The sequence below is a fragment of the Protopterus annectens genome, chromosome 1.part0 (assembly GCF_019279795.1).
Source record: "Protopterus annectens isolate FY-2018-M chromosome 1.part0, PAN1.0, whole genome shotgun sequence".
NCBI classification, from domain to species: Eukaryota; Metazoa; Chordata; order Ceratodontiformes; family Protopteridae; genus Protopterus; species Protopterus annectens.
The window spans coordinates 18558918-18585219 of record NC_056725.1 but is presented as its reverse complement, the minus strand read 5'-3'; the positions used below and the strand labels follow the sequence as shown (position 1 = coordinate 18585219).

Genomic DNA, 26302 nt, shown 5'->3' with positions numbered 1-26302 from the left:
CCAGACAAGGACAAGATATTCCTAGGTTGCAGAATCAGTACAGAACGAATGAAAGCCTTTCTCCAACAGGACAAGGTTCTATCCCTAACTTCCCACTTTCATGAAGTCTTGCTGTCCCAGACAGTCAGTGCAAGACAATTCCTTTGACTCTTGGGATTGATGGCAGCAACCATTCCCTTGCTACCATTGGCCAGAATGCACATGTGAAAACTGCAGTGGTACCTAAAAAATATCTGGTCACAACACCAGAGTCACTTGGAACAAGTTATTCCCCTTCTTCCCTGTTTAAAGAAGGAAATCATTTGGTGGATCCAACAAGTACAACTAAAGCCAGGGCTTCCACTGCAGCCCCCTCATCCCACACAAATATTACGTACAGATGGCTCAGACTTGGGCTGGGGAACCACCTTGCACTCTTACAGAGTCCAAGCCCGGGCTGGGGAGCCACCTTGCACTCTTACAGAGTCCAAGCCCAGTGGCAACCTCCCATGATAACCAAGTACATCAATGTAAAGGAGATGACAGCAGTTCTTTTAGCTCTTCAGACCTTCCTACCCTGCTGCTACCAGGTCCTCTTCTGATAGTGATGGACAATACCACTGTAATGTGGTACATCAACAAACAGGGAGGTACCAAGGCATACCATTTATGCAGGCTAGCCCTCCTAATTTGGGACCTAGCATCCCAGCACACCCTATCCCTGCAAGCCAGCTACATCCCTTCACAGGACAAGCAAGCAAGCAGACCTGAGCAGAACATCCTCTTCACAACACTAATAGATGCTGGACAGAACGATCTTCCTAGACATAGTCCACCGGTAAGGCATTCCACATATAGACCTGTTTGCCTCCCCTCAGAGCAGGCAGCTGCAGACCTTCTGCACAAAGACTTACTCCCTCCAAGCTTGGAGAGTAGACACTTTCAGTTTCACCTGGGAGGGGAAGTTCCTGTTCGCCTTCCCCCCTTTCCTCAGATTCAGAAAGTCCTTCTGAAAATCAGGAAGGACAAACCAAAAATCTTGCTAGTGACTCCCTACTTGCCAAGGCAGCACTGGTTCCCCCTTCTGTACAATTTAGCCAAGGGCAATCACTGCAAGTTACCCCACAAGGTGGACCTTCTGATACAAGACAAAGGAACTCTCCTACACCCACACTTTTAAATGCTTTTGCTGACTCTGTGGGTGATAAATTACTAACCCCATTCAGACACCACTATTCAGAGGAAGTGCTATCAGTCCTGAGGGAGGCCAGGAAACCCACAACTAGAAAATCGTACCTTGCTAAATGGGAAAGATTTACTCAGTGGTGTCTGGGACAGGAAAGGGACCCTTACGAGGCTGACACCGCCCTAATCCTCTCATATATGTGTCAGCTTATAAAGGGTAGACTTTCTATTCATCAGTGAAAGTGCACCTCTCCGCATTATCATCCTGCTTACCTCTAGATCCTCCCTTGTTAGCCAGGCTACATGTGAAACTCTTCCTTAAAGGGGTCTTACACATCAGACCACCTCAGAAGCCTCTCCCTACTCCATGGGACCTGAATTTCATAGGTTCATAGGTACGAGGCTATTAGCCCTAGGGCCTGTATAAGCATAGCCAAAAAGGTACCCTGGCTTTCGCCACCCAAGAAAATTATTTTCCTGTGCCCCTGTTGAGCAGAGCCACAGAAGTGATCCCTGGGGTGAATTTCCTATTTCCCATCCAATCATCAAGATTTTTCTTGAAGAGTGCTAATGAGGAGCTCTGTTTGACACAGATAGGTAGTCTGTTCCAGAGTACGGGAAGTCTCTGGGACAGGAATCTATCCCTCCAGCATGTTCTGTTTATTGTGGTGACAAGGTTTAGGTCCCTAGAGCATGTAGTTCGGAGGGATTGGGATTTCTTTAAGTGGAGCATGTCCAACAGCTCTGAGTTTTACATAGCTTTGTATGTTAGGCAGAGTGTGCCTCTGAGTAGGCGATATGCGACGGAGTAAAGCTGGAGTTTTTTGAGACTGTGTGCGTAGGACATCTGTTTGAGGCCAGTAATCCTTTTGTGAGGTATTTCTGTGGCCTTTCCAGTTGTTAAAACACAGCCAAAGTCCACTTGCTATACAATGAAGGGTACCCTCCTATAAACTCTTCAAAAATTGCAATATACAGTCCAAACTGCTCCAAATATTCCAAGAAAGTCACGTATCACCAAAACTGGAAAATTTCATTTAATACGGACATCAAAACTCCACAAAACAACAAAAACATACACATGGATTAAGCGCGCATTCGTTTATAAACATTTAGACTTCTTCAGAAGTCTAGATTCTGAAGAAGTCTAAATGTTTATAGACGAAAGCGCGCTCAATCCATGTGTATGTTTTTGTTGTTTTGTGGAGTTTTGATGTCCGTATTAAATGAAATTTTCCAGTTTTGGTGATACGTGACTTTCTTGGATTATTTGGAGCAGTTTGGACTGTATATTGCAATTTTTGAAGAGTTTATAGGAGGGTACCCTTCATTGTATAGCAAGCGGACTTTGGCTGTGTTTTTACAGAGTTATTTGGTGGAGTGGAGGTGTTATTTGAGGCCTTTCCAGTTGTTGTTGATGTCTTGTGATGTACATACCAAAAGGGGCGTTGTGCTCTATAATGGGTCTAATGAGTGATGAGTAGAGGGAAACAGTGACCTCTTTTTCTGGATGAGAAACCTTTTGTGATGAGGTGAGCCACATAGAAGGATTTCTTGACCACTGTGGCAATGTGATTATCAAAGGAGAGACTACTGTCCGCCTGTGTCCCAAGGTCTCTTATCACACTTTCGGCGTTAAGTAGACTACCACTTTTGTGGTAGTTCATGGGTACAGAGTTTTTACCAAAGGGGATGTCAGTACACTTTTTGGCATTGAGCTTCAGGCCATGGCTTTGACACCAGGCATCTGTCTCAGTGAGGCCCTTTTGTAGTATGTCCACAACATTAGGAGTTTTGATTATGGCTCCTAGTTTGCAATCATCTGCAAACTTTGTTAGCCAATGACCTTCTGTGTTAGCCTGTACTTCAGAGAAGTAGATAGCAAACAGGAGGGGACCCAGGACTGAACCCTGTGGTACTCCACTTGTCACTGGTCTGAAGTCGGATTTGGAGTCTGCTACTTTCACAGTGTGGATTCTGTCCGTGAGCCAGTTGGCAACCCATCTCGTGACATAGGGATTTATACCTAATTTAGTGAGCTTATATATAATTCCAGAGTGGGGGATGGTGTTGAAAGCCTTGGCGAGATGTAAATAAGCTGTGTGAACCACCTTACCCTCATCTATGGCTTTGGTGACTGCTTCAAAGAAGTCAATCAGGTTTAGGAGACATGATCTGCCTTTTACAAACCCGAACTGGGTAGGGTCCAGAGTTTGGAGATTACCAATGTCTTTGTTTATGAGTTCCATGATGATACCTTCCATGGCCTTGCAGACCAGGCTCATCAGGCTAATGGGGCAGTAGTTCCCGGGTCTGTTGTGGCTCCCCCTTTGTGGAGTAGGATAACTGTCGTGGTCCGCCATTCAGTGGGCACAGTGCCTGAGGTGAGACTATGATTGAACATGGTACTTAGGTAGGGTGCCAGTTCATTCTGTAGTTCATGTAGAATGCAGCCTAGGATATTGTCAGGTTCCATGGGTGCTGTGTTCTTGGCTTTGGAGAGTGTGTTTTTTACCTGTGCAGCCGTGATTACAGCAACCTTGCATTCTTCCGGTATAGAGCTGGCCCTCTAGGGGGTGAGGGGGGGGGGTAAAGTTAGCACTGAACCTGTCTGCCAGGATGTTGGCAATATCAGTTGGTTCTGTATATTTAGTGCCATTGTGCTGTAACTCAGAGCAGATCTGAGTGTTGCCATTGAGATTCTTGACATAGCTATAGAATGCCTTGTGGTTGTCTTTAGAGTCAGTGGCAATTTTGGTTTCGTAACAAGCTTTGGAGGATTTTATGAGGGATCTCAGCTTCTTACTGAGGTTGACCAGGGAGTTCCTCCAATCATGGGATTTTACTTTTTTTTGCAACTGTTTCTTTCTTCTGTTGCAGAGTTTGTTTATGGCAGAGGACCACCAGATTGGCTTCCTTTTTCTGGAGGATAGCATCTTGGTTCTATTAGGGATAGCATGATCCATGCAGTCGTGTAAGTGCTTATAATGTGCATTTGTGTAGGATTCAGCAGTCGTACCTCTATTGTCCGTCTGCGTGGGTGTCATGAAGTTTGCCACTTCTGTCCTAAGAAGTGTGAAGTTGGCTTTGGAGAAGTTTTTCACGGTGGTTTCCCTAATTGGGGGTGGGGGTGGGATGTGCATGTCTAGGGTGATTAACTTGTGGTCGGATCTGACCAACGAGGAATTGACCTCTGGTGTGGAACACCGGTTGCCCATGTTGGCAATAATCAGGTCTAGTATATTACTGCCCCTGGTGGGGGTGTGAATAAGTTGATCCAAGGCATTGGAATTTATGAATTCCATAAAACATTGAGCAAAAGAGTTGGTACGTGAGTAGTTTTCTCAGTTAATGGTGGGTAGCTGGGTTGTACCCTAATACTTTGCAGTGTATCAAGAAATGAGGAGTGGGAATCCTGGGGCATGGTGGAGGGTCTATAGCAAGCTGCAGTTTGGATTGCAGTCTTGCCCAGAGTTAGTTGCATTTGGATAATCTCGGATGCATTATGCTGTGCAACTAGCCTGGAGGTGTGGATATCCTTAATGAATATGGACACTCCTCCACCTTTAGTGCTTCGTTCCGGGTTAGGTGGCCGAAAGGTGTGATATGAATTATAGCCTGGTTGCGCAGGGGTGCTATCTGGAACTTTGAACCAGGTCTCTGTCACTGCACAGATGTCAATGTTCTCCATTTTAAGGAGTGGCTCGAGTGAGTGCATTTTGAGGTTTAGACTTAACATTGAGTAGCATTACCCTCAGATTTTGCTTGCTTGTACCTGTTATGGTGGTGAATTTGTCATTTGAACCTTGCCTAAAAACGGCACTATAGGGGTGGCAAGAGCCTTAGCCAGTATCCGGAATCCCAAGGGCGACAGGTGCAGGCCATCTCTGGCAAAGCATTGTGGTCTGTCGATCATGTCATCCCAGGCATACAAATACTGGATCCCCTTAGAATGACACCAGAAGCTTAGCCAATTGTTGAAGTCAATCATTTTGCCCTTGTACTGTGATATCATTCTGGGTGATGGCAGGATGCTACTCAGGGCTAGGGTTATACCTGCCTGGGCTACAAGATCGAGAGCTCCTCCATGTCTCTTTTCATGTAGTCCAGGGAGGTATGTCTCAGGTCATTTGCACCAACATGGACAATGACAGTGTCATATTTGTACTTGTTGTGGAGTGACCTGAGTGCGTGCATTATGTGGCGGATCCTGGCACCTGACATGCAGCTGACAGTAACTTTCTCCTTGTTTAGCCTGGTGAGTGGAACATCAGTGTGCCTGACTATAGAGTCATCTATGACTAGAGTGTTGGGTACGTTGTTATGCCTTATGGGCTGTGGTTGAGTGGAACACTGAGTTTGTGGGCTATGTGTCATTTGGGTTGTGTTGGGGGGGTGTAGTTTGTTGCGTTTCTGCTTTGGAGGTCCCTGATGCTTGGGCAGGTTTTTATTGACAGTCTCCGCAAATGTAGGTGTGGGTTTTGTGTTTCTATGAGTGTGTTTTGGTGGTGTAGGTTTTGAGGGACTATGTAATGTGTGTGGTGTGGTGCATGTGTTTACCTTCTCTTCTTGACTGTCTAGTCCAGTCTTGGGTGAAGAGAGCTTTGCTTCCAGTTTGGCTATATAAGTGCATCTCTCACAGGTTGTAGTGTTGGTTGCTAGGAGTAGAGGGTTGTTTGTGTACATGAAGCAATTGCTGCATTGCCCCAAGATGCCCAGATTCATCAAGTAGACAGGAGAAATCACCAGGAGCTGACCCTTAGACATGCCTGGATAGGTGCTTATTTATTAAGTACTAAAAGCTGCTTTCCTCTAGACAAGTGAGGAAAATTTGAGTGCTGTAGTAATTTGCAGCATATTTAGTGCTTACAACAAGTTCTGAACAAGTGCTGAGTTCAAAGAAACAGATTTGAGTGTTGAAACTATAAAACTGGCTAGTTCTAAGAAACAAAATTAAGCTAGAAGGCTTCCCTCCAACACTGAAAGGCTTGGGGGCTCAGAAGCTTACAAACAGTCTAGACCACTTACAGAAAAAGCAGGAAACAAGCTTAAAACATTTTTTTTCTTTCCCATATGCTCTCTTTGTACACAGTAGGAGTGCCTGAAATCAGAATATGATCTCACTGCACTCAGTTCAGTGAGCAAATTAGATGGGCCCAGAAGAAGTATCCAAACACAAATTTACAAGAGGGGCGGGCAGTTTCAAAGCCACCAAGATTAACACCAAAACAAAACCAGGGAGGGTGGGTGGGGAACTAACTGAAAAAACAGAGTCAAAACTTCCAGTTCAGTTAATATTCAGTGCAACACAAATAAATCAATTAAAACGCTGTATTATTTGAAACAAGTGCAGATAAAAGGTACTTAAATTTTCTTATACGTTCAGTTGAGTACAGCTAGATCTTAGCCGGCCAAAGCTCAGGTTTTAAGCCAGGTTTCATCCTGGAAAAACTCACCCAGCCCCCCTTCGAACCAGCTAATATAGCCTCTCTACAGTTTTGTACTTGGAAAACAGTATTGTTAGTGGCTGTTACCTCTGCCAGAAGGGTTTCCAAACTACAAGCCTTATTGGCATGCTCACCTTACACCATTTTTCATAGGGACACGGTCACTCTGACAACTAACTCTTATTTCATGCCCAAGGTAGTCAATGACCTATCTCTAAATCAGTCCATTCCCCTCTCCCACTAACCAAGTAGAGAGGATACTCCACTCCCTAGATGTCTACAGACAACTGAGATTTTACCTGGACAAGACTAAAGACATTAGGAAATCCAAACGAGACTTTATATCTTTCCACCCCAGGGCTTTGGGCAAGGCAGTCATCAAACAGACCATTGCATCCTGGATTAGAAGGGCAATCCGTTTCTGCTACTCACACCATGGAAAAAAACCTGCAGTTGGGGTTAAGGCACATTCCACAAGACAGTGCCCACTTCCAAGGCCTTCCAAAAAGGCATGGACACAGCTTCCATTATGGAAGCAGCTACATGGTCCACTATACACACTTTCACCAAACACTACAAACTGGGCCAAATCTCCAAAGCAAGCGCAGGATTTGCCAGGGCAGTCCTACAAGGCTTTGTGGAATCATCTTCTGCATCCACACCCTTTCATCAAACTAAGCTGTGGTACTCTCCCACACCAAGAATACTGCAACATAGGAATAGAAAGACATAGAATAGTTATGTAAAATCTTACCATAACTATAGATGTCCTTCTCTTCCATGTTGCAGTATTCTTTCCCACCCACCATTCCCTCTCACAGACTCTACCAGTCTGACTGCTCCCTGATGCCGCTCTCCATTACAGAAGAGACCCAGGGCGTTATACATGTCACCTTTGGCAGCCTATCCTGTTGGGCCATCTACTTTGCCTGCTTAGCTTCAAGTTCTGACGATTGTGCGTGCAAACGTCACACATAAGGTCCCTGGTTTATGTCCCAATGGGTGACATCCTATGCAGTTGCAACAGCCAAACTGAAGCTTTTGTATAGGAGCCAACATACGGGTCGCCTGAAGGCAGGAAATCCCACACCAAGAATACTGCAATATGGAAGAGAAGGGCATCTAAGGTTATGGTAAGATTTTACACAACTATTATTTCTCGGTACTTTGCTGTTTTCTCCACTGTGGTGCAACCTCAGATTTGGTATATTTAAGTTGGGGGGGATGGAGGGCACAGCCACCCACTTTATTTTGTTTGCACATTTTATTTATTTATTTATTTTTGGATCAGTGAATTTTTTCCCTGGGAAAAAATTTGTTGATCCGTGCATTCGACATTGTCAGCTTTCATATTTTGAAGTTCAACAGAATTGCGTTTGGTATTTTAAGCATTCGCTCTTCTGATATAGACCCATTTGTACAGTTTTTAATAGCTGTTATTTTTCCTAAAATGTTTACATTTTGTTTCTTATGCTTTTAAAGTTGATTTTTCACAAAATGCTCTGGAATGCAAGATGTGTGCATGCTGTTAGAGGTGTGGCACTCCACACCACGTGGGTATAAAATGAGTTAATTATATAAGGTCTGTACAGCATCCCTTGGCTTGGGACATGGAACTCAGTAACAACTATGGATTTGGATGATCAAGCTGTGAAAGAAATATTTGTGTTTGTCACAAATTTTGTACTACAGTGTGAGTAGTGATAATATTGTTGTTGGAGCTAGCTGGAAAAGTTGAGAAATTTAAAGCAAGATATGGAAGTATGTGACCAGAGAAGTCCCATTATATTGATCTGCTGTACTAGACACTGTTGAAGATCAAACATTTTTATGAGTGCCATATGTAAATACATCAATGTTGAGAAAGCTTTATTATTAATATTTTATGTGAGTAACTATTTTTCCTAACTTGTGTTTTTTTTTCTATTTGCCTTTGACAGATTCTGTGCAGAAAGGTTGCGATCTTTACTTAGAACCTTAGAAATTGCTGACCTTACTGACTTCTCTCCCATCACACTTATTGCCAATTTTGCTACACTGGTCAGCACTTATGCAAAAGGTATGCATTTATTTTAAACTTCCATTAAAGGTGCACAATTGTTTTGATTCCTAAAGTAAGTAAACCTGGAAAATGCTTCTGTTCACCTAGAACTGAGTTCCAGGTTTTTACAACAGCCGTTGGACCCTGATAACATTTCATGAGCTTTTTCTTCTGCTGATCTGTACTTAGTACCGTAATAAAACTTACTTTTTTATTTTCTCTTTTGGAGGGTCTTAAATGGTTCATTGACTTGTTTTAAGGGTAATAAGCTTAACATTTTAGAGCATGTATGTCTAGTGCTTAATGAATATATATTGCAACTGTTTTACTTCGTCTGAGACACCATGAAGTGTTTGTGTGGGAAGGTCCCTGCTGTTCATCTTCCTCTGAGTATCATTATCTATAGGGAAAGCTGTGTACTTACAAGGTATGTGTAGACAGCTTAAGTTCAATAATTGGAAGTGGGGGGATTCTTGCTTGTGACATTGTGAACACTTGCTGGTGGGCTTTTTTTGGTGCATAGTGTTAACTGTCAACAGCATACACAGCTAGCTTGCAGAATGAGACTGACCTGCATAGTTTGGTCAAGTGTTAAGCTAGTGTACGGCAGCAGTTTCCATCTGTACAGGAATCCCAAGCTGCTTCAAAGGCACCAAAGTGTTTTAGTTTCTGGTGATTCCAGAAGGTTTCCACTTCGTTAATACCCTTTATGTGACAGTGTTTCCTTGTATCATACCTGGTCATGAGTACTCCTTTCTGTCCTTTTCTTCCTTTCTAGCTTAGTTCTAGAAGATGTATTCTTTACATCTGTATATACTCGTATATCATATTCTCCCTTTTGTTTTTCATTTTCATTGAAAAAGTCTGAGATCCATTAACCTCTTCCCATATGCTATACTTTTCTGTTTATCTCCTCATTTACCTTGACATTCCTCTTTATCCTGTGCAACACTTTGAAGTCTTCCTCCTCCCTGTAAAGATTGCAGAACCACATGCAGTTATTCACCTTCACATCTGTTGGAAGAGGCTCTATCACATTTTTCTCTTAGTACATATCCCAACATTTAGTTTACCTTTTCTGCCACTTTTACACTCTAAGGCTAGTAGTTTAGAGTTTCTGTAATAGTAACACCTAGGCTGTTATTTTTCTGAATTACGTTTTCCAGTTATCCCAGTCCATTGGTTCTCATTCCCGTGATGCAACACTTTGTTGTACATCAAACCCAACAAAATGCATTCACCTTTCAAACCATATGTTCAGTCTAAAGTCTTTTTTCAAGCTTGTTTCCTTATCTGTTATCACCCACAACTTGGTGTTACCCCCTATAAAGTGAGCCAGTTTCCCAATCCCTTTCTAAGGCCAAAGATGACGGCATTAAGTAGTGCATGACCCCCTTACCTTCTGAGAGCACTTTGTATTGTGGCCATTCTGTGTTCCAGCTACCTCTGTACCTATCTACTTAGTTTCCTACTCTCTCTTACCTGATCATGTTTACAAGAAGCATCCACTGGAGACTAAATCAAAGGATCTTGTATTATTCTGTCCACGCAAACTGTGGGCTTAGATCCTATTCTGCAATTATTTGATATACCAGGAACTGGAGCTGCTTTCCTGTTCCCATGATGGACCTATCACCTATGCATCACCAAATCTTGTTTGCCATTTACGCATTTGGATATCTCAAACCCACTCTTAGATAACTTCATCTAGATAAAAGCCTTTTCAGCTCCTTTTAGCATTATTCAAACCTTTTCTTCATAGTTTTTCCTCACCTTTCTTCCTCTTTGAAAAATGTTTACAAACTAAAATTTTATTCTCTGTTTCTGTCTCCTGTGACTAGTTACTTCTATTGGCATTTTTGTTAACCTTGTTTTCACATTTATATGCATTTAATAAATCCATATACTTCATAGAGAAGTCTAGCATTTACACTGTTTTTGCTATTGTTGTTGTGATTCTTGACTGTCATTCACTTTACTGGGTGTTGGCTTTTCTTTCTTTATAGACAAGGACTTCAGAAAATGTGCCCCCTGTAGACTTATTGTCCTATCTCCAGGTACACATGACCTTTGTGGAGTATGTCTCAGGCCAGAGCATATTCATACCCCCTGTGATTCCTGTACAGAGCTATAACCTCGATCTCTTCAAGTTAGGAAAATAAACCTATTCTGAAAGGTTTGTTCTCTTCCTCCTCTGAATCTGACAAAGATAAGGATAGGGGCAATAATAAACAAAAGGTGAAAGACAAAAGGAAAAAAGGTAAAGAAAGGAGAAAAAAGAAAGCGAGAAGGATCACGGCCTCAAACTTTCCTTACAGTGGCCTCAGCTCCAAATACTTTGGGTGCCTTCCTTGTCTTGGGTGCCATGGTCTTCCAAGACCACTGTAGTACATGATCACTCACCCAAATGGGCAGATAGTAGCCTCTCTTCAGAAAAAGAGCTTTCCAGGTTCTTTCCCTGCCATCCCACACCTCACACTTCTTCCTTTAGATCTACTAAGTTAGTCTGGAACACCTCTAATTTTGACTGGGAAAAGATAAGGTGTTTTGTAAAATCTCAGTTTGACATGGGTGCCATCCCATCTGCTGCTGTATCTAGGGCAGATTAGGCTGGCCCCACATCTCCCTCAGAGAAGCTTTTTCTCTGGTATGTGATTAGGTACTGAATGTTTTGGAGCCATTGTCCTTTACAGAGCTTTAGACAGCACCAGTAAGATCAGATCATTTGCTGTTGACTGCACAGTGTCCGACTCGCTTGACTCTGATTGTATCAGTCAGTGATGTATTGCCATGGACTCAGTGAATTATTTTTTCAGTGTTGGGGCCATCAGCTCTCCAGTCTCGATGTCTGAGCTGTCCAGTCTGTTGGTGGTGGTGCCTCTGCCCTCCATACCACTGACGTCCACCTTATTATGGACCTATAAGGTGCTGACTCAGAGGACTACAGTGCAAATGGTTTCACCATCGACTTTTGAGTTCAAAGGGATTGTCCTTTTATGCAGGCTAGAAATGCTGGAGTCACATTGGCTCCATTCCTAGGCACCCTTCATGGAAAGGGTAGATGTGTAGGCCTTACACAAATTCTTCATGAGAGTTGTCATGAGTTTCGGGAGGTTGGAGGAGGCCCTTCCATATCCACCATGAATACATATGTGCATAAGGAGGCATACTGACTCCCCAATGGAGGCCTTCACTGAAGAGGAAGGGTTCCAGATCCATTTCCAGAAAATCCACTGCAACTTCTGCAGCCTTCTTCAAGAATTCCTCATTTGATGGTATTTGTGCAGGAGCAGCTTGGACTACATTGCACACCTTCATTAAACATAAACTGGACATCACCTCCAGATCTGGGGCCTCCATTCACTAAGGCATCCGGTTGTGATTTGAACCAGGGAAGCCAGTACTTTAGAAATCTGCCCCACAATTCAAAGTGGATGGACGGGATAGTATAAGATACAGAGATTATTTACTTACCATAATGTTCAATCTTTATTATCCCTAGTCTGTCTTCTTTGACAGTCTGCCTTTCATCTCTTTTCTAAAATTGCACATTTCTTCTCACTTGAATAGACCTAGCAGACCTTCTCAGAAGCCTGTCCGTTCTTACTGCCATCTTTCTAGATTCTCTTTTTTTCCTTGCCTAAGGATTAGGCTGCAGACTTGAGTAGGAGTAGGGAAGGATACTGAACACTTGGTATTTGTCACTCTTCCTCTGTTATCATACGAGACGAACAGGTGGGGTAGTTTGTTTATATGCTTTATTATATAGAAAGCTATCAGGATAGATAGCAGCAACATACAATATAAACAAACTGACAGACTAACACATACATGCATGCGTACATCTCAACAGCTGTCGACAAAATGGCAGTATAGCGTCACATGCTCAGTATTTATACACATGTGCAAGTCCATGGAAAGCTCATCATTGTGGATAGACTAGGGATAATAAAAATTCAGCCTTTTGATAAGTACACAACTTTTGTTTTTCTTGAACTCCATTTAGATCATTTTTTAACAAGGTTACCCCCTGTCTATATCTCTGATGGCCCTTTTATGGAACTGGATTATATTAGTCTAATGGGATCTGCCTGATGAGAACCTAAGCTAGAATTTCTTGAGCAGCCTCTCTTGTCATAGGAAACATTGCAAGTTATGGATTCAGGACCACTGCCATTATTTTTACCCTTTATTGATTTCAGGTTTGCCAGTTTGCAGTTTTCTGAGCTGTTCTTTACTCTGCCTTTGTAGAGGAGCACCACAGCTGTTTGCCTCCATTCCCCCTGGATTACCCCATTCATAAGATTCTTGCTGAATAGTTGTAGTATCCTCCACCAGTTCTTTTTGATTTTTGTGGGATCCCGTCTAATTCTCCTTGTGGGCTTCACTGCAAGGACAAGACTCCATAACAGCTCAGGGCTCTACAGGTCTTCTTTTTTTTTTTGGAAATGTTTTAACAAAAGTTGTCGTTTTGAGTGATTCAAGTTCACCTCACAGCTTTTTTAACTTTTTGTCAGGAACACAGTCTTACCTGTCTTTCCTTGCAATGAGTTTGCATGGCTTTTTCAAGGGGAATGTATTAAGACCACCATTCAAAGATCCACCTCTGTGAGATCTTAACCTTTGTACTAAAAAAAAAAAAAACTAATCACTTGACCATTTAGGCTATTAAACATAAAAAGACTGACTGAGTCTCAAAAAGAGTTAAAAATCTAATGCATTTACATTGTGAAGTTTGAAAATTCAGGAATAATGACCTCACCTGAACTCAAGGGAGAGAAAACTAAGTTATGGAACATTACTAAACAAGCCACATGCAGACATAAAGCTAAGTAACTCAGATTAAAACAGATCACCCTCCTTCACTTCCACAAAAATTCTGACATGAGGTAAATAACATCTCTGTTAGAAATCCATCTAAAGAGCTTGGCCACATTCCTTGCTCTACTGGGAACCTCTCACCTGCTGATTTTTCACTGGGTATTCTGTTATCTTCACAAACTGAACATTACATCCTCTTCCACACAAATTCACCCAAATCTCCCAGATTACCTTCCAGCCTTCTACTTCTCCAAAATCACAAGCAAACAGATTGTAACTCTGCAAGATGAGATTTCTCTAGACTGTCCTTCTGGTCCTGATAACTTCTGCACTTGGTTTCTCTGCCACTTTAGAGCTTCCATAGTCACCCCACTAAAACACATGTACAGCCTTAGCCACACAACCAATACCATGCCCTCTTTGTGAAAGTTATCCCTTTTCAGATGTGTACCAAAACATCACAAACCATATTCGGCCTCAAACTCGCCAATGTCTCTAGTTCTCTCCAAGTCAAAGACCTAGACAACAACCTAAATCAATCCATCACATCATTTAGATACCTTGGCCATCCTGTCTCAGTACTTCCTACCGTTGGTAAAATCCTTGAAAAAAAAATCATTTACTGCCAACTTGCCACATATATTGATAAATACCCCTTACTTTCTTAGAAGGATGATAACTTTTGGGCAGGTTGAAGTACTATGACTTCTCTCTGGGCATTCACTGATAGCATTTTCACTAGTGTGGGTCAAGGTAACCTCAGTGGGCAGTATTCATTGACTTTACCTAGGCCTCTGACCCGATTGACCACTTTAGTCTGTTATCCCACTTACAAGAGATTGGTGTAAGCTCTGAATCTACCCAGCGATTCGGAGATTTTCTGGCAAACCAAATTTTACAGTTAAAATTAGGCCTGCCTTATCCAATACAGACTTTGCTTTTTCAGGGGGTCCTCAAGTGTCAGTTCTTGTGCAGTACTTTTTTTCCATTTTATAAGTAAACTTCCTCTTGATCTGCCTCATGTAAAACTCATAATTTGTGCTAATGATATGGTTATCAATAGCCAGCTTTTCTCACATTATTATTCAAAATCAGCTTCAAGCTGACCTTCTACAACTGGGCAATTGTCTTTTTGTTAACAAAAATACTCCTTAACCCTACAAAAAAAAAGTCCATGCTATTTGGCACAAAGAAAAAGCCCTCTCCATATCAGAGGCCTAGACAACAACCTAATTGAATCCATCAGATCATTTAAATAACATTGACCTTTGCCTTGTCCAGTCCTTCAACTTTCAAGACCATATTCATAAAGTCAGATTCAAAGTCGGCTACCTATTTTTTTGGGCCCAAGAGATCTCATTTCCTCTGACAGCCTGCTAGAGCAGCCATAGGCAAAGGTGACCTGACTGCACAACCAGAGTATGGCTTTCCCTATTCACCACTGCCTTTCACCATCCTATATTCTGTTTATAATAAAATCTGCCATTTCTTCACCAGCTCCCTTCTGTGTGTGTACATTACTGCAACACCTTAGAAAAAGGCAAATTGTCTACCAGTTTAAGGCCAAGGCATCCTTCTTCTCTTCAAACTCCTATGCCAAGACATACCATCCTCCCAGACTATGAGACTAACTGCATGCAACCTTCACTACAGCCTAAGGTGCCAGTCCACTAGTGGCCATACTGTCATTACTCCAGCCACTAAACTTCATTCCGAAGAACTGTGTCAGTCATTGCCACTTGATCTTACGGAAAGCAGAGAATAAAAGCAGTACAGACCTCGGTTCAAACAATACTTAAGTGAACAATGTAATTGCATTTCAGAACACAGACAGAAAAGTAATAAGTAAAACAGTTTTTGTTATTAATATTAGAATAGAAAATTCATGATGTAAATTCCATGTTATTTTATAAAACTGTCTTGTATAGTGTACAGTCAGAGGTATTTTAAATGTGATGTGGGTTGTTTTATTAGTGGCTGCTGTATATGTTAAGGCATGAAAGTACTTTTTCTTAGTTGTAATGTGTCCAGGATTTACACCGTAACAAAGTAAAGAAAGTTGGACAGAAGCAAGTTAGAGTTTATATAACATCATCTTAGGATGCTGTGGTTTGTGATGTAAAAGTTTTTTTTTAATTGTGTCTGAAATCAAAACAGCAATTCTTCAACAGAACTGTAAAAAAGAGCACAAAATATAAAGTGAAAAATAGGCCTACTGTGAGTCACAAGAAAAGAAAAGAGATGGAAAAGAAAAACTATATTTAATCTGAAAATGTGTCAGCTAAAATACCATGCATATCTAGTCATCAAAATAACTATGCATGTATTTTAAGTATAAATTCAACCATTCCTGGATAGAAAACTCAAGCTTTCCAATTCTGAAGTGTCATTCATTTAGTCACCATAAAGGCTAAATTTATCTTTATCCTATTTTTCCATAACATAGACATATTCATTTCAAGCAAAAGGTTACTATAGGTGTAAATTCATATTTGCATTTACTTGTAACTTTGTTCTGTCATATGGTTTCTTCCAATAATTTTATATTTGAAATTATGTCCATCAACATTGTTGTAAATTGTCTCAAAGTCACAATGCCAACATTTGACATTTTCATTTGCATGCATTAAAAACAATATGTTTGGAGTGATATGAATAATATGCATTATCTTGTACTGAAGTGATATATTTATTACTGATTTATTAATTTTCTTAATTTTTAACAATGCCACTACCAACTTCTGATAGTCGGTTATAATTTGCAACTCATTTAATTCTTCTAAAGAGTACATCTTCCTCATTATCTTCTGTCTGAAGAGTATAGACGATTGTTTTTTTTTTAAAACTCTCAATAGCTTTGTTTTCATTTCTGGCTTTACATCTTCTACTAAGCCCAAATGTCATTATAATAATATAAGTTGCATCATTCCATTTGATTCACCTTAAGTTACATTCAAGTACTATTGCCTATTTTATGATTTAAAAAACGCAAGATGGCATAACAGTTAATAAAACGTCTTTCCCAATTAATTACTACTTTTAAATAAACTACTAAATCCCTACAGAATTGGAAGATGTCTTTTCAGTTATTAATTTCTTTTGATTTCAATTTTACTAACATAGGAATTGGGCACTGACCTATAATCAGAATCTGTCTCATTAATACATAAATCAATTTCTCCTCATACCGTAGATTAACTTAATTTAAAAACTGATTAGCAACTAAATATATATCCGGTGGAGCTAATCCCTGTAGAGGAGGGTATTATTAGATCTTTCCAAGGAATCCGTGTTGAAACAGCTCTCCATAAGAAAATCTCTTAACAGTTCTTTTAACCTGTAAAACCCAGTGACTTTTGGAAGATGTTATCAAATTCTGCAATAGAAATAAAATTAAAAGTAAAATAGACATGTTTACTATATTGATTCCTCCAATTAATAAAAAAAATGTTGAATTATATCAACAAAATTGCTTGTTTTTTCAGGTAGTTTTCACAAGTTATCCCTAAACATTTAATCTGATCAACAAAATGTGAAGTATAAGTATAATCACTAGAATTTTTTTCTTTCTTAATTTTAGTAATACTGATTTTTCATAATTTATGTATCCAGTTATTGGAGAGGCTTGTGCTAATGTAGTATATATTTTGTACATCTTGATCTGCATTATGGAAAAGTAGCAGTAGACCATCAGCATAAGCAGTTGGAGACAGGATCAAATTATCTTGTTTATGTAAAACTAATTGATTATTTAATTTAACTAAAAGTGGATTATAGCCAGTACAAAATTGTTGGCTAAAGGTAACCTTGTCTAATTCCTTTTGCAGTATTTGTCGAGCACAAACCATTTATATTAGATGATGATCTGTAGTCCTATCTCGCCTTCATTCTTACACATGGGTTGCTCCGACTTGGCCTTTTTACAAGCTCAAAGTCTTCTAGTTGGCTTGTGGCTAGGTAGGTATCCCATGGTGCACCAGTACAATCCCCAGATCTCGTTTTCCGCGTCAGCGAGTTTGGATGTGCTTCTTCTTGGCCATGGCTAAGTCTAACACATTTTGCTGATTTTTTGGCTAAATTCTGCTGTTTTTCATATTTAGATAGATTTATATAGCTGTTATTAGTGTCTTTTTTGTAGTTAGATAGTTTAGCAGTTACTAGAGTTCTTCCTGTGTTAAGTATTTCTGAGAACAGTTGGCCTTTGGCCTTATCATTCTCATTGGTATCCTGTGTGCCAGTTAGTTTCTTCACTGGGGTTGTTTTATATTTTTATATATATCTTTATTTGAATTATTAGAGATTGTATTTCTTCTCTGGTCTGTGTGCGAGACTGTTATATTGTCTTTCTGATCCTTTCCTTTCTAGGTCTGTTTTAGTTAGAGGACCTAGGTTTTCTCCCTTCTTTCTCTACCAGGGCTAGGCCCATGTAAGTTAGAGGACCTAGTCCTTGTGGTTGTGTCTTTGCTGGTACTTTAAGGGCTAGGCCCGTTAAAGTTAGAGGACCTAGTCCTCCCACTTTATCTTTTCTTCTCTGTGTGTCTGTTTGGCAATCTTCTGTGAGATGTCTAAGGAGGTCAAGGATCATAAGCCATCTGGCTTTAAAAAGTGTGTGAAATGTTCACAGAAGATGTCTATAATGGATGGCCACAGTAAATGCGTATACTGTCTTGGGGCAATCCACCTACAGGAAAAATGCCTATTTTGTCACTCATTTAGTGCCAGGGTATTGCAGGAGAGTAAGAATAAACTTATTTTAAAAGGTCTCCTTAAGCCCTCTTTTGAGGAAGATCTGGCTAGCTGTTCCTCCTCTTCTAAGTCACATGGATCGAAAAAGGAGAAATCTAAATCTTCTAAGAGGCCCTCCCCGGCTGGTGCATCGGAGCCACCTCTCAAAATTTCTAAATCTGACAAACTTGCTGCCTCCTTGGCTCCAGTGAGTTCAGAGCCGATCGAGGGTACTACTACTGTTGTTACAATGTCAGCACCAGGTAGTTCGGAGCAGACCACTGACAGTAGACATCGGAGCCGGTCTACTGATCCCTTACCGGTCTCCCCTACATTAAGATCACCCATATTACAGAGATCCCATTCTCCCATGCTGTCTTCCATATCTTCCAGGAGCTTATCGGAAGAAGATGTGGAGAGAGTAGTGCCGAGACTCCTGAAGTTATCTGCCTTACCTAAAATGTTGTTGGCTCTGACCCAGTCTGTTCTGGGGCCACTTGAGTCCATTACCCCTTCTGTGATTCCTCCTCCAAGCCTTGCTGGACATTCGGAGCAGGAGTGTTCGGTACCGCTGGTGGACCCCTCAGTTCCAGCTCCCACTGAGTTTGTTTTGGAGCTGAGTTCCACTTTGACCACTCGGTGCCATCTGTGGTGTCTAGGAGCCGAAGCTCCCTGGTCAGCCACGACAGGGATGGCTGGAACCAAACCTCTATGGTTCAGAGCCTTCCTCTTGCGCGCGTTGGCTAGGGTGAGCTCGGATCCTACATCTATCTCAGAGCCGATGGCACTGGAACCGATGGTATCCTCTGTCTCCTCGGAGCTTGGGAGGTCTTTGGAGCCAGGGAGGTCGACATTCGAGATGACGAGGAGTGTGCTGTCCCGATCATCAGCTCCTACTAGGTGTACCGACACTGTTCCCCCTAGGGCACCTACTTCTGTCTCAGCACCTACTCCCTCTCTGGACAGCAGAGACCCGCAGCCTCAGGAGCCACCGGCTGGTGGCCCCCATACTTCTGAGACCTCCCAGGAATATCCTTCTGAGGAGCCCCCATGGAAGAGGACATGCAAGAGGAAGCATGTAGACTTCCAGGATGAGTCTCTTACATCAGACACCAACCTCGAGGAGTCAGAAGGGTCCCCCAAGTCATCCTCTGATGATGTCTCCGTTGTAGACATCTTGGAGATCCTTAAGCAGAGGTGCGACTGGCCCACTGTCAACCCTTCTGATGAGGAGTCTGTGTACTTGAAGGCTTTTGGGTCTCAACCTTCAGCCTCTTGGGTGTCTCCACCCTTCGACAAACTGTTAGAGCTTGTTGGTCAGAAGGTGTGGGATACTCCTGATGCCGTGGAGCCAGTCCCCAGGAGACCAAATAAATTTCTATCCGCTCCCAAGGAGAAGAAATTTTTGTCAAAGGGTGTTCCCATAGATACCATGGTGGTGGTGGCGGCCTCTAAGGAGGAGCTAGTGGAGACTACTTCTGTCCATCTGCCGAATAAAGAATCTTGAACAATGGACAGATACGGGAAGCATATCTTTTCATCAGCAGCATTTACTCTTATAGGTTCAGAGGTAGGTACTAGGCTATCGGCCCTGGGGCCTATACAAGCCCAGCCAAAAAGGTACCCTGGCTTTTGCCACCCAAAAAAATTATTTTCCTGTGTCACTGTCGAGCAGAGCCACAGAGGTGATCCCCGGGGCGAATTTCCTATTTCCCATCCAGTCATCAAGATTTTTCTTGAAGAGTGCTAATGAGGAGCTTTGTTTGATATAGACAGGTAGTTTATTCCAGAGTATGGGAAGTCTCTCGGACAGGAATCTATCCCTCCGGCATGTTCTGTTTATTGTGGTGACAAGGTTTAAGTCCCTAGAGCGTGTAGCTCAGAGGGATTGGGATTTCTTTAAGTGGAGCATGTCCAACAGCTCTGGGTTTGACATAGCTTTGTATGTTAGGCAGAGATCACCTCTGAGTAGACAATATGCGATGGAGTAAAGCTGGAGGTTTTTGAGACGGACTGCATAGGGCATCTGTTTGAGGCTGGTAATCCTCTTTGTGAGGTATTTCTGTGGCCTTTCCAGTTGTTGTAGATGTCTTGTGAGGTACATACCAAAAGGGGCGTTGTACTCTATAATGGGTTTAATGAGTGATGAGTAGAGGGGAACAATGACCTCTTTTTTTCTGGATGAGAAACCTTTTGTGATGAGGTGTGCCATGTAGAAGGAATTCCTGACTATTGTGGCAATGTGATTATCAAAGGAGAGACTACTGTCCACTTGTGTCCCAAGGTCTCTTATCACGCTTTTGGTGTTAAGTATACTACCGCCTATGTTGTAGTTCATGGGTACAGAGTTTTTACCAAAGTGGATGACAATGCACTTTTTGGCATTGAGCTTGAGGCCATGGCTTTGACACCAGGCATCTGTCTCAGTGAGGCCCTTTTGTAGGATGTCCACATCATTAGGAGTTTTGATTATGGCTCCTAGTTTGCAGTCATCTGCAAACTTCATTAGCCAAAGACCTTCTGGGTTAGCCTGTATTTCAGAGAAGTCGATGCCAAACAGGAGAGGACCCAGGACTGAACCCTGTGGTATTCCACTTGTCACTGGTCTGCTACTTTCACAGTGTGGGTTCTGTCAGTGAGCCAGTTGGCAGCCCATCTTGTGACATAGGGATTTATACCTAGTTTAGTGAGTGTATCTATAATTCCAGAGTGGGGGATGACGTTGAAAGCCTTGGCAAGATCTAGATAGGCTGTGTGAACCACCTTACCCTTGTCTACGGCTTTGATGACTGCTTCAAAGAAGTCTGTCAGGTTTAGGAGACATGATCTGCCTTTTACAAACCCGAACTGGGTGGGGTCCAGAGTTTGGAGATTACCAATGTCTTTGTTTATAAGTTCCATGATGATATGTTCCATGGACTTGCAGACTAGGCTCGTCAGGCTAATGGGTAGTTCCTGGTGTCCGTGGTGGCTCCCCTTGTGGATCTTAGATCGCTGAACTACCTTACAAACTTCACGAGGCTTCAGAGAGATCTCTTTAAGGAGTTAGGAGAGACTCTACAAGGTACATCCACTGAGGGGAGTCCCTGAGAAGGTGTCTTCCCAGTTGTTCACCTTGAATTCTAGTGTCTACTCGTCCATGAGACTCATCTCTTATGCAACCGATGGAGCGAGCAGAGCAGTGGGTTCAGGAATTTCCCTAAGGAGGCATTCCTGGATGCGCTTGTGTAATTTTGCTGAGCCATTCATATCTACCTTTACCAATGCCCTCTTTGACGGTTCTTCATTGTTTGGAACTAAGGTAAAGGACACACTCACCCGGTGCGAGCAAGAAGGGAAAACACTCTCTGCCATGGGAGTATGTTTTACCGTTCCCTCTAGACCGTACCCCAAGGGTCAGAGAGGTGGTAAAATGTGGTTCAAGAAGTCCCAGAGGTTTTTCCAGGATGCACAGGGTGACTTCTCCTTCAGAGGTAGAGGAGGAGGAGGAAATGATAGACGTTGCCCTAGAGGCAGGGGTGGACTGCAAAACCAGGGAGGCTGTTATTCATTTCGGGGCCGGCCCTGCCAGCGGTCCTGATGTGGGGCCAGACTGTGCTTCTCTGGAGCATTTCTTTATATCCAGAAGCCTGGCTAAGTATCCCTCAAGACAGATGGGCACAAAGAATGATCACCAGAGGTTATTCCATACCCTTTACTCTGTCACCTCATGTCCCCAAGAGGATCCCGGATGTTCCACCCAATCACAGGGATCAAGCAACTGTGGAGGTCAACAAGTTGCTGGCACAAAGAGTCATCCAAACTGTCACTGCAGACGAAATGGGATTCGTAACTTACTCCAGATTCTTTTTAGTGCCAAAATGTACAGGGGGACTGGAGGCCCATCTTGGAACTCAGCAAATTAAACGAATCCGTAAAGAAGGACAAGTTCCGGATGGTGACACTGCAGTCTATACTCCCGTTACTAGGGAAAGACACTTGGATGTGCTCAGTAGACATCCAAGACGCTTACTACCACATAAAAATGGACAAGGCATTGAGGAGTCATCTACACTTCCAGCTGGGAGCCAGTCACTACTAGTTTCATGCTCTGCTCTTTGGTCTCACTACAGCCCCCAGGGTGTTCACCAAGTGTATGGCAGTAGTGATAGCTCACCTGAGACATCGAGGATTCCAGGTGTTTCCATATCTGGATGATTGGCTTCTGACCGCCCCCACCAGGCATCTACTTCTTCAGACCAGGGACGCTACTATTCAACTCTGTGTCAAGCTGGGGATTACTATCAATTGGGAAAAATCTGCCTTATTGCCCTCTCAATTTGTGATTTTTATAGGCACAGAAATAGACACAGTAGCCATGTTGGCTTGTCTTCCAGTAGGAAGGGCACAAAATCTGGTACTTCAAATTCACCATCTTCTCCCCCTCCAAAAAGTCAAGGCCAAGACTGTTCTGAAGCTTCTAGGGACCATGGCTTCTACCATACTACTAGTGTTGCTAGCCAGACTACACATGCGGATTCTTAAGTGGCTCCTGTCGTCCCAGTGGTCCTTCCAACAACTGCCCTTAACTCATCACATTCTGTTAACAGACTCTTGCAAAAAGGACCTGATTTGGTGGATTCAACCCAATCAGTTAACCACGGGCACTCCATTTGCCCCTCGCCAACCCATTGCCACTGTGACCACAGATGCCTCACTGATGGGGGGGGGGGGCGGCATTATCTAGGCAGGACTGTCCAAGGCACATGGCAAGATTACGAGGATCACCTGCATATCAATGTTCTAGAGATGAGGGCAGTGCTCCTGGCATTACAAGCACTTCACGACCTTCTTCCTCTTGGGACGATTGCAATACAATCAGACAACATGTCGTTAGTTTGGTATATCAACAAACAAGGTGGAACCAGATCATACCCACTCTGTCGAGAGGCCATTCGAGTTTGGAAATGGGCAGTATCTTCCTAGCGCTTTCTGGTGGCGACACATATCCCGGGAACAACCATCGTGATAGCCAACAAACTCAGCCGGGAAATTTTGATGCCTCACGAGTGGTCTCTGAAGCAGGAAATAGGAGAGCAGATTTTCTGCAGATGGGGACAGGCTTGCTGCGATCTCTTTGCCAGCCCAATCAATGCCAAATGCAGCAGCTATTTCTCCCTCATCCCCCCTCGGGGGGAGTCAAGGAGAGACGCTTTTGTTCACAATTGGCCTCTGGGTCTCCTTTATACTTTCCCTCACTTTCTTCTCGTATCCAAGGTGATTCAGAAAGTGAAACAGCTGGGAAGCAAACGGATCCTCATTACTCCTTACTGGCCTCGACAGGTTTGGTTCCCCTTTCTCGGCCCTCACCTTTTAGATGATCCATGGATTCTGGACCCAATGCCAGATCTCTTGACGCACATGTCAGGCTCGCTTCACTCCACCTTATACACCCTCAATTTGACAGATTGGCTGCTCCAGTTCTATCCGTAGTCAGGCTTCACGACTTCTCACCCTCCGTGACTCATATCCTTATGTCTTCTCATAAACCCTCCACTAGGAAATTATATTCCAGTAAATGGTGGAGGTTCTGTGTCTGGGCTGAGGAAAAGAATGTTGACCCTTCTACCATGTCTTTTCCGGTGGTTTTGAATTTTTGTCTGAACTTTTCCATCAGGGATCTGCGGCTGCCCAATCAGGGTTCAGTTGGCAGTGATTTCTAATTTTCATCTAGGTTCATAGGTTGGTACTAGACTATTGGCACTAGGGCCTATACAAGCCTAGCCATAACAATTCCCTGGCTATTTCTTCCCACACTATTTACTTTCCTGGACTCCTGTCTAGCAGGGCGACTGACGTGATCCCTGGGGTGAATTTCCTTTCTCCAATCCAATCATCATGGTTCCTTTTGAAGAGGGCCAAATAGGTACTCTACTTGACCTGTATGGGCAGTCTATTCCAGAGTCTGGGGAGTCTCTGGGTCAGGAACCTATCCCTCCTGCATGTTTTGTTTATTGTGATGACCAGGTTTAGATCCCTGGAGCGTGTGGCTCAGAGGGATTGGGATTTCTTTAAGTGTAGCATGTCCAACAGCTCTGGGTTTGACATGGCCTTGTATGTTAAGCAGAGATCGCCTCGGAGTAGACGATATGTTACAAAGTATAGCTGGAGTTTTTTAAGGCAGTCAGCATACGGCATCTGCTTTAGGCTTGTGATTCTTTTAGTGAAGTATTTCTGCGGCCTTTCCAATTGTTGTAGATGTCTTGAGAGGTACATACCAAATGGGGAGTTGTATTCTATAATGGGTCTAATGAGGGATGAGTACAGTGGGACAATGACCTCCTTTTTTCTGGATGAAAAGCCCTTAGTGATGAGGTGTGCCACACAGGATTTCCTAACCATTGTGGTGGTGTGATAACTGAAGGTCAGACCACTGTCTACCTGTGTCCCTAAGTCTCTTATCACACTTTCTGTGTTTAGTGTACTGCCACCTATGTGGTATTTCACGGGTACATGTTTTTCCCAAAGGGGATAACTATACATTTCTTGGCATTGAGCTTGAGCCCATGGCTTTGACACCAAGCATCTGTTTCTGTAAGGCCCTTTTGTAGAATATCCACATCATTTGGGGATTCAATAATGGCTCCCAGTTTGCAGTCATCTGTGAACTTTGTTAGCCAGAGTCCCCTTAGTGTTGGCCTGTACTTCAGAGAAGTAGATGCCAAATAAGAGAGGTCCTAGGACTGAACCCTGAGGTACTCTACCTGTCACTTGTCTGGAGCTGGATTTGGAGTCAGCTGCTTTTACAGTATGGGTTCTGTCAGTAAGCCAGTTGGCAACCCATTGAGTGACGTAGGGATTAATGCCCAGCTTAGTAAGTTTATCTATGATTCCAGAGTGGGGGGTGGTGTCAAAGGCCTTGGTGAGGTCCAGATAGGCTGTGTGGACTGCTTTACCCTCATGCATGGCTCTGGAGACTGATTCGAAGAAGGCAATCAGGTTCAGGAGACAAGATCGGCCCTTCACGAACCCAAACTGGGTGGGGTCCAGTGTTTTAAGGTTGCCAATGTCTTTGTTTATAAGTTCCATGATAATACATTCCATGGCCTTGCAGATCAGGCTCGTCAGTCTGATGGGGCGGTAGCTCCTGGGATCCAAGGTGGATCCCCCCTTGTTGTGTGGGATAACTGTAGCTGTGTGCCACTTAGTGGGCACGAAGCCTGAGGTAAGGGTATGATTAAACATGACACTTAGTTGAGGTGCCAGTTCATTTTGTAGTTCATGTAGTACACAGCCCAGGATGACATCTGGTCCCATAGATGCTGTATTCTTAGCTTTGGAGAGTGCGTTTTTTACCTGTGTGGCCGTTATTACCGGAATTTGCAATCTGCTGGCATTGAGATGGGCCATTTAGAGGTTGGGGGGGTGAAGTTGGCACTGAATCGATCTGCCAGGATATTGGCAATATCCTTGGGATCAGTATAGTTAATGCCATTCTGTTGTAGTTCAGTGCAGATCTGAGCATTGCCATTTAGATTCTTGACATAGTTATAGAATGCCTTGTGGTTGCCTTTGGAAACTTTGGCAATTTTATTTTCATAACTAGCTTTGGAGGATTTTATGAGGGATCTCAGCTTCTTACTGAGGCTGTTAAGGGAGTTTTTTGCATCCTGGGGATTTTCTTCTTTTCTGCAACAGTTTCTTCCTTTTGTTGTAAAGCTTGTTTATGGCAGGGGACCACCAGATTGGCTTCCTTTTTTTGGAGGAGAGCATCTTGAATCTATTTGGGATGGCACGATTCATGCATGAGTGGATGTGCTCGTACAGTGCCTTAGTGTAGGACTCAGTAGTCGAACTTTCAGTTCCCACCTGCATGGGTGTCATGAAGTTTGTAACTTCTGACTTGAGTAGCATGAAGTTGGCTTTGGAGAAGTTTTTTATGGAGGTTTCCTTACTGGAGGGTGGGATGTGAATGTTAAGGGTGATTAGCTTATGGTCTGACCTGACCACAGGGGGGGTGACCATAGGTGTGGAGCATCGATTTTCCATGTTGGTAATGACCAGGTATAGGATATTGGAGCCCCTGGTGGGACTATGGAGTAGGTGATCCAGGGCATTGGAATTT

The 26302-nt window shown here is 42.9% G+C and overlaps 1 protein-coding gene across 1 annotated transcript in view; it reads left to right on the top strand.

Annotated features, from left to right (window-relative positions):
* The window catches only part of ERCC2 (ERCC excision repair 2, TFIIH core complex helicase subunit), a 2230202-nt gene that overhangs the window by 1490466 nt on the left and 713434 nt on the right, over nucleotides 1-26302 (top strand). Inside the window, exon 12 of the mRNA XM_044070725.1 lies at nucleotides 8552-8670. Coding sequence (XP_043926660.1) covers nucleotides 8552-8670 — 119 coding nt within the window. The remainder of the gene's footprint in view (nucleotides 1-8551; nucleotides 8671-26302) is intronic.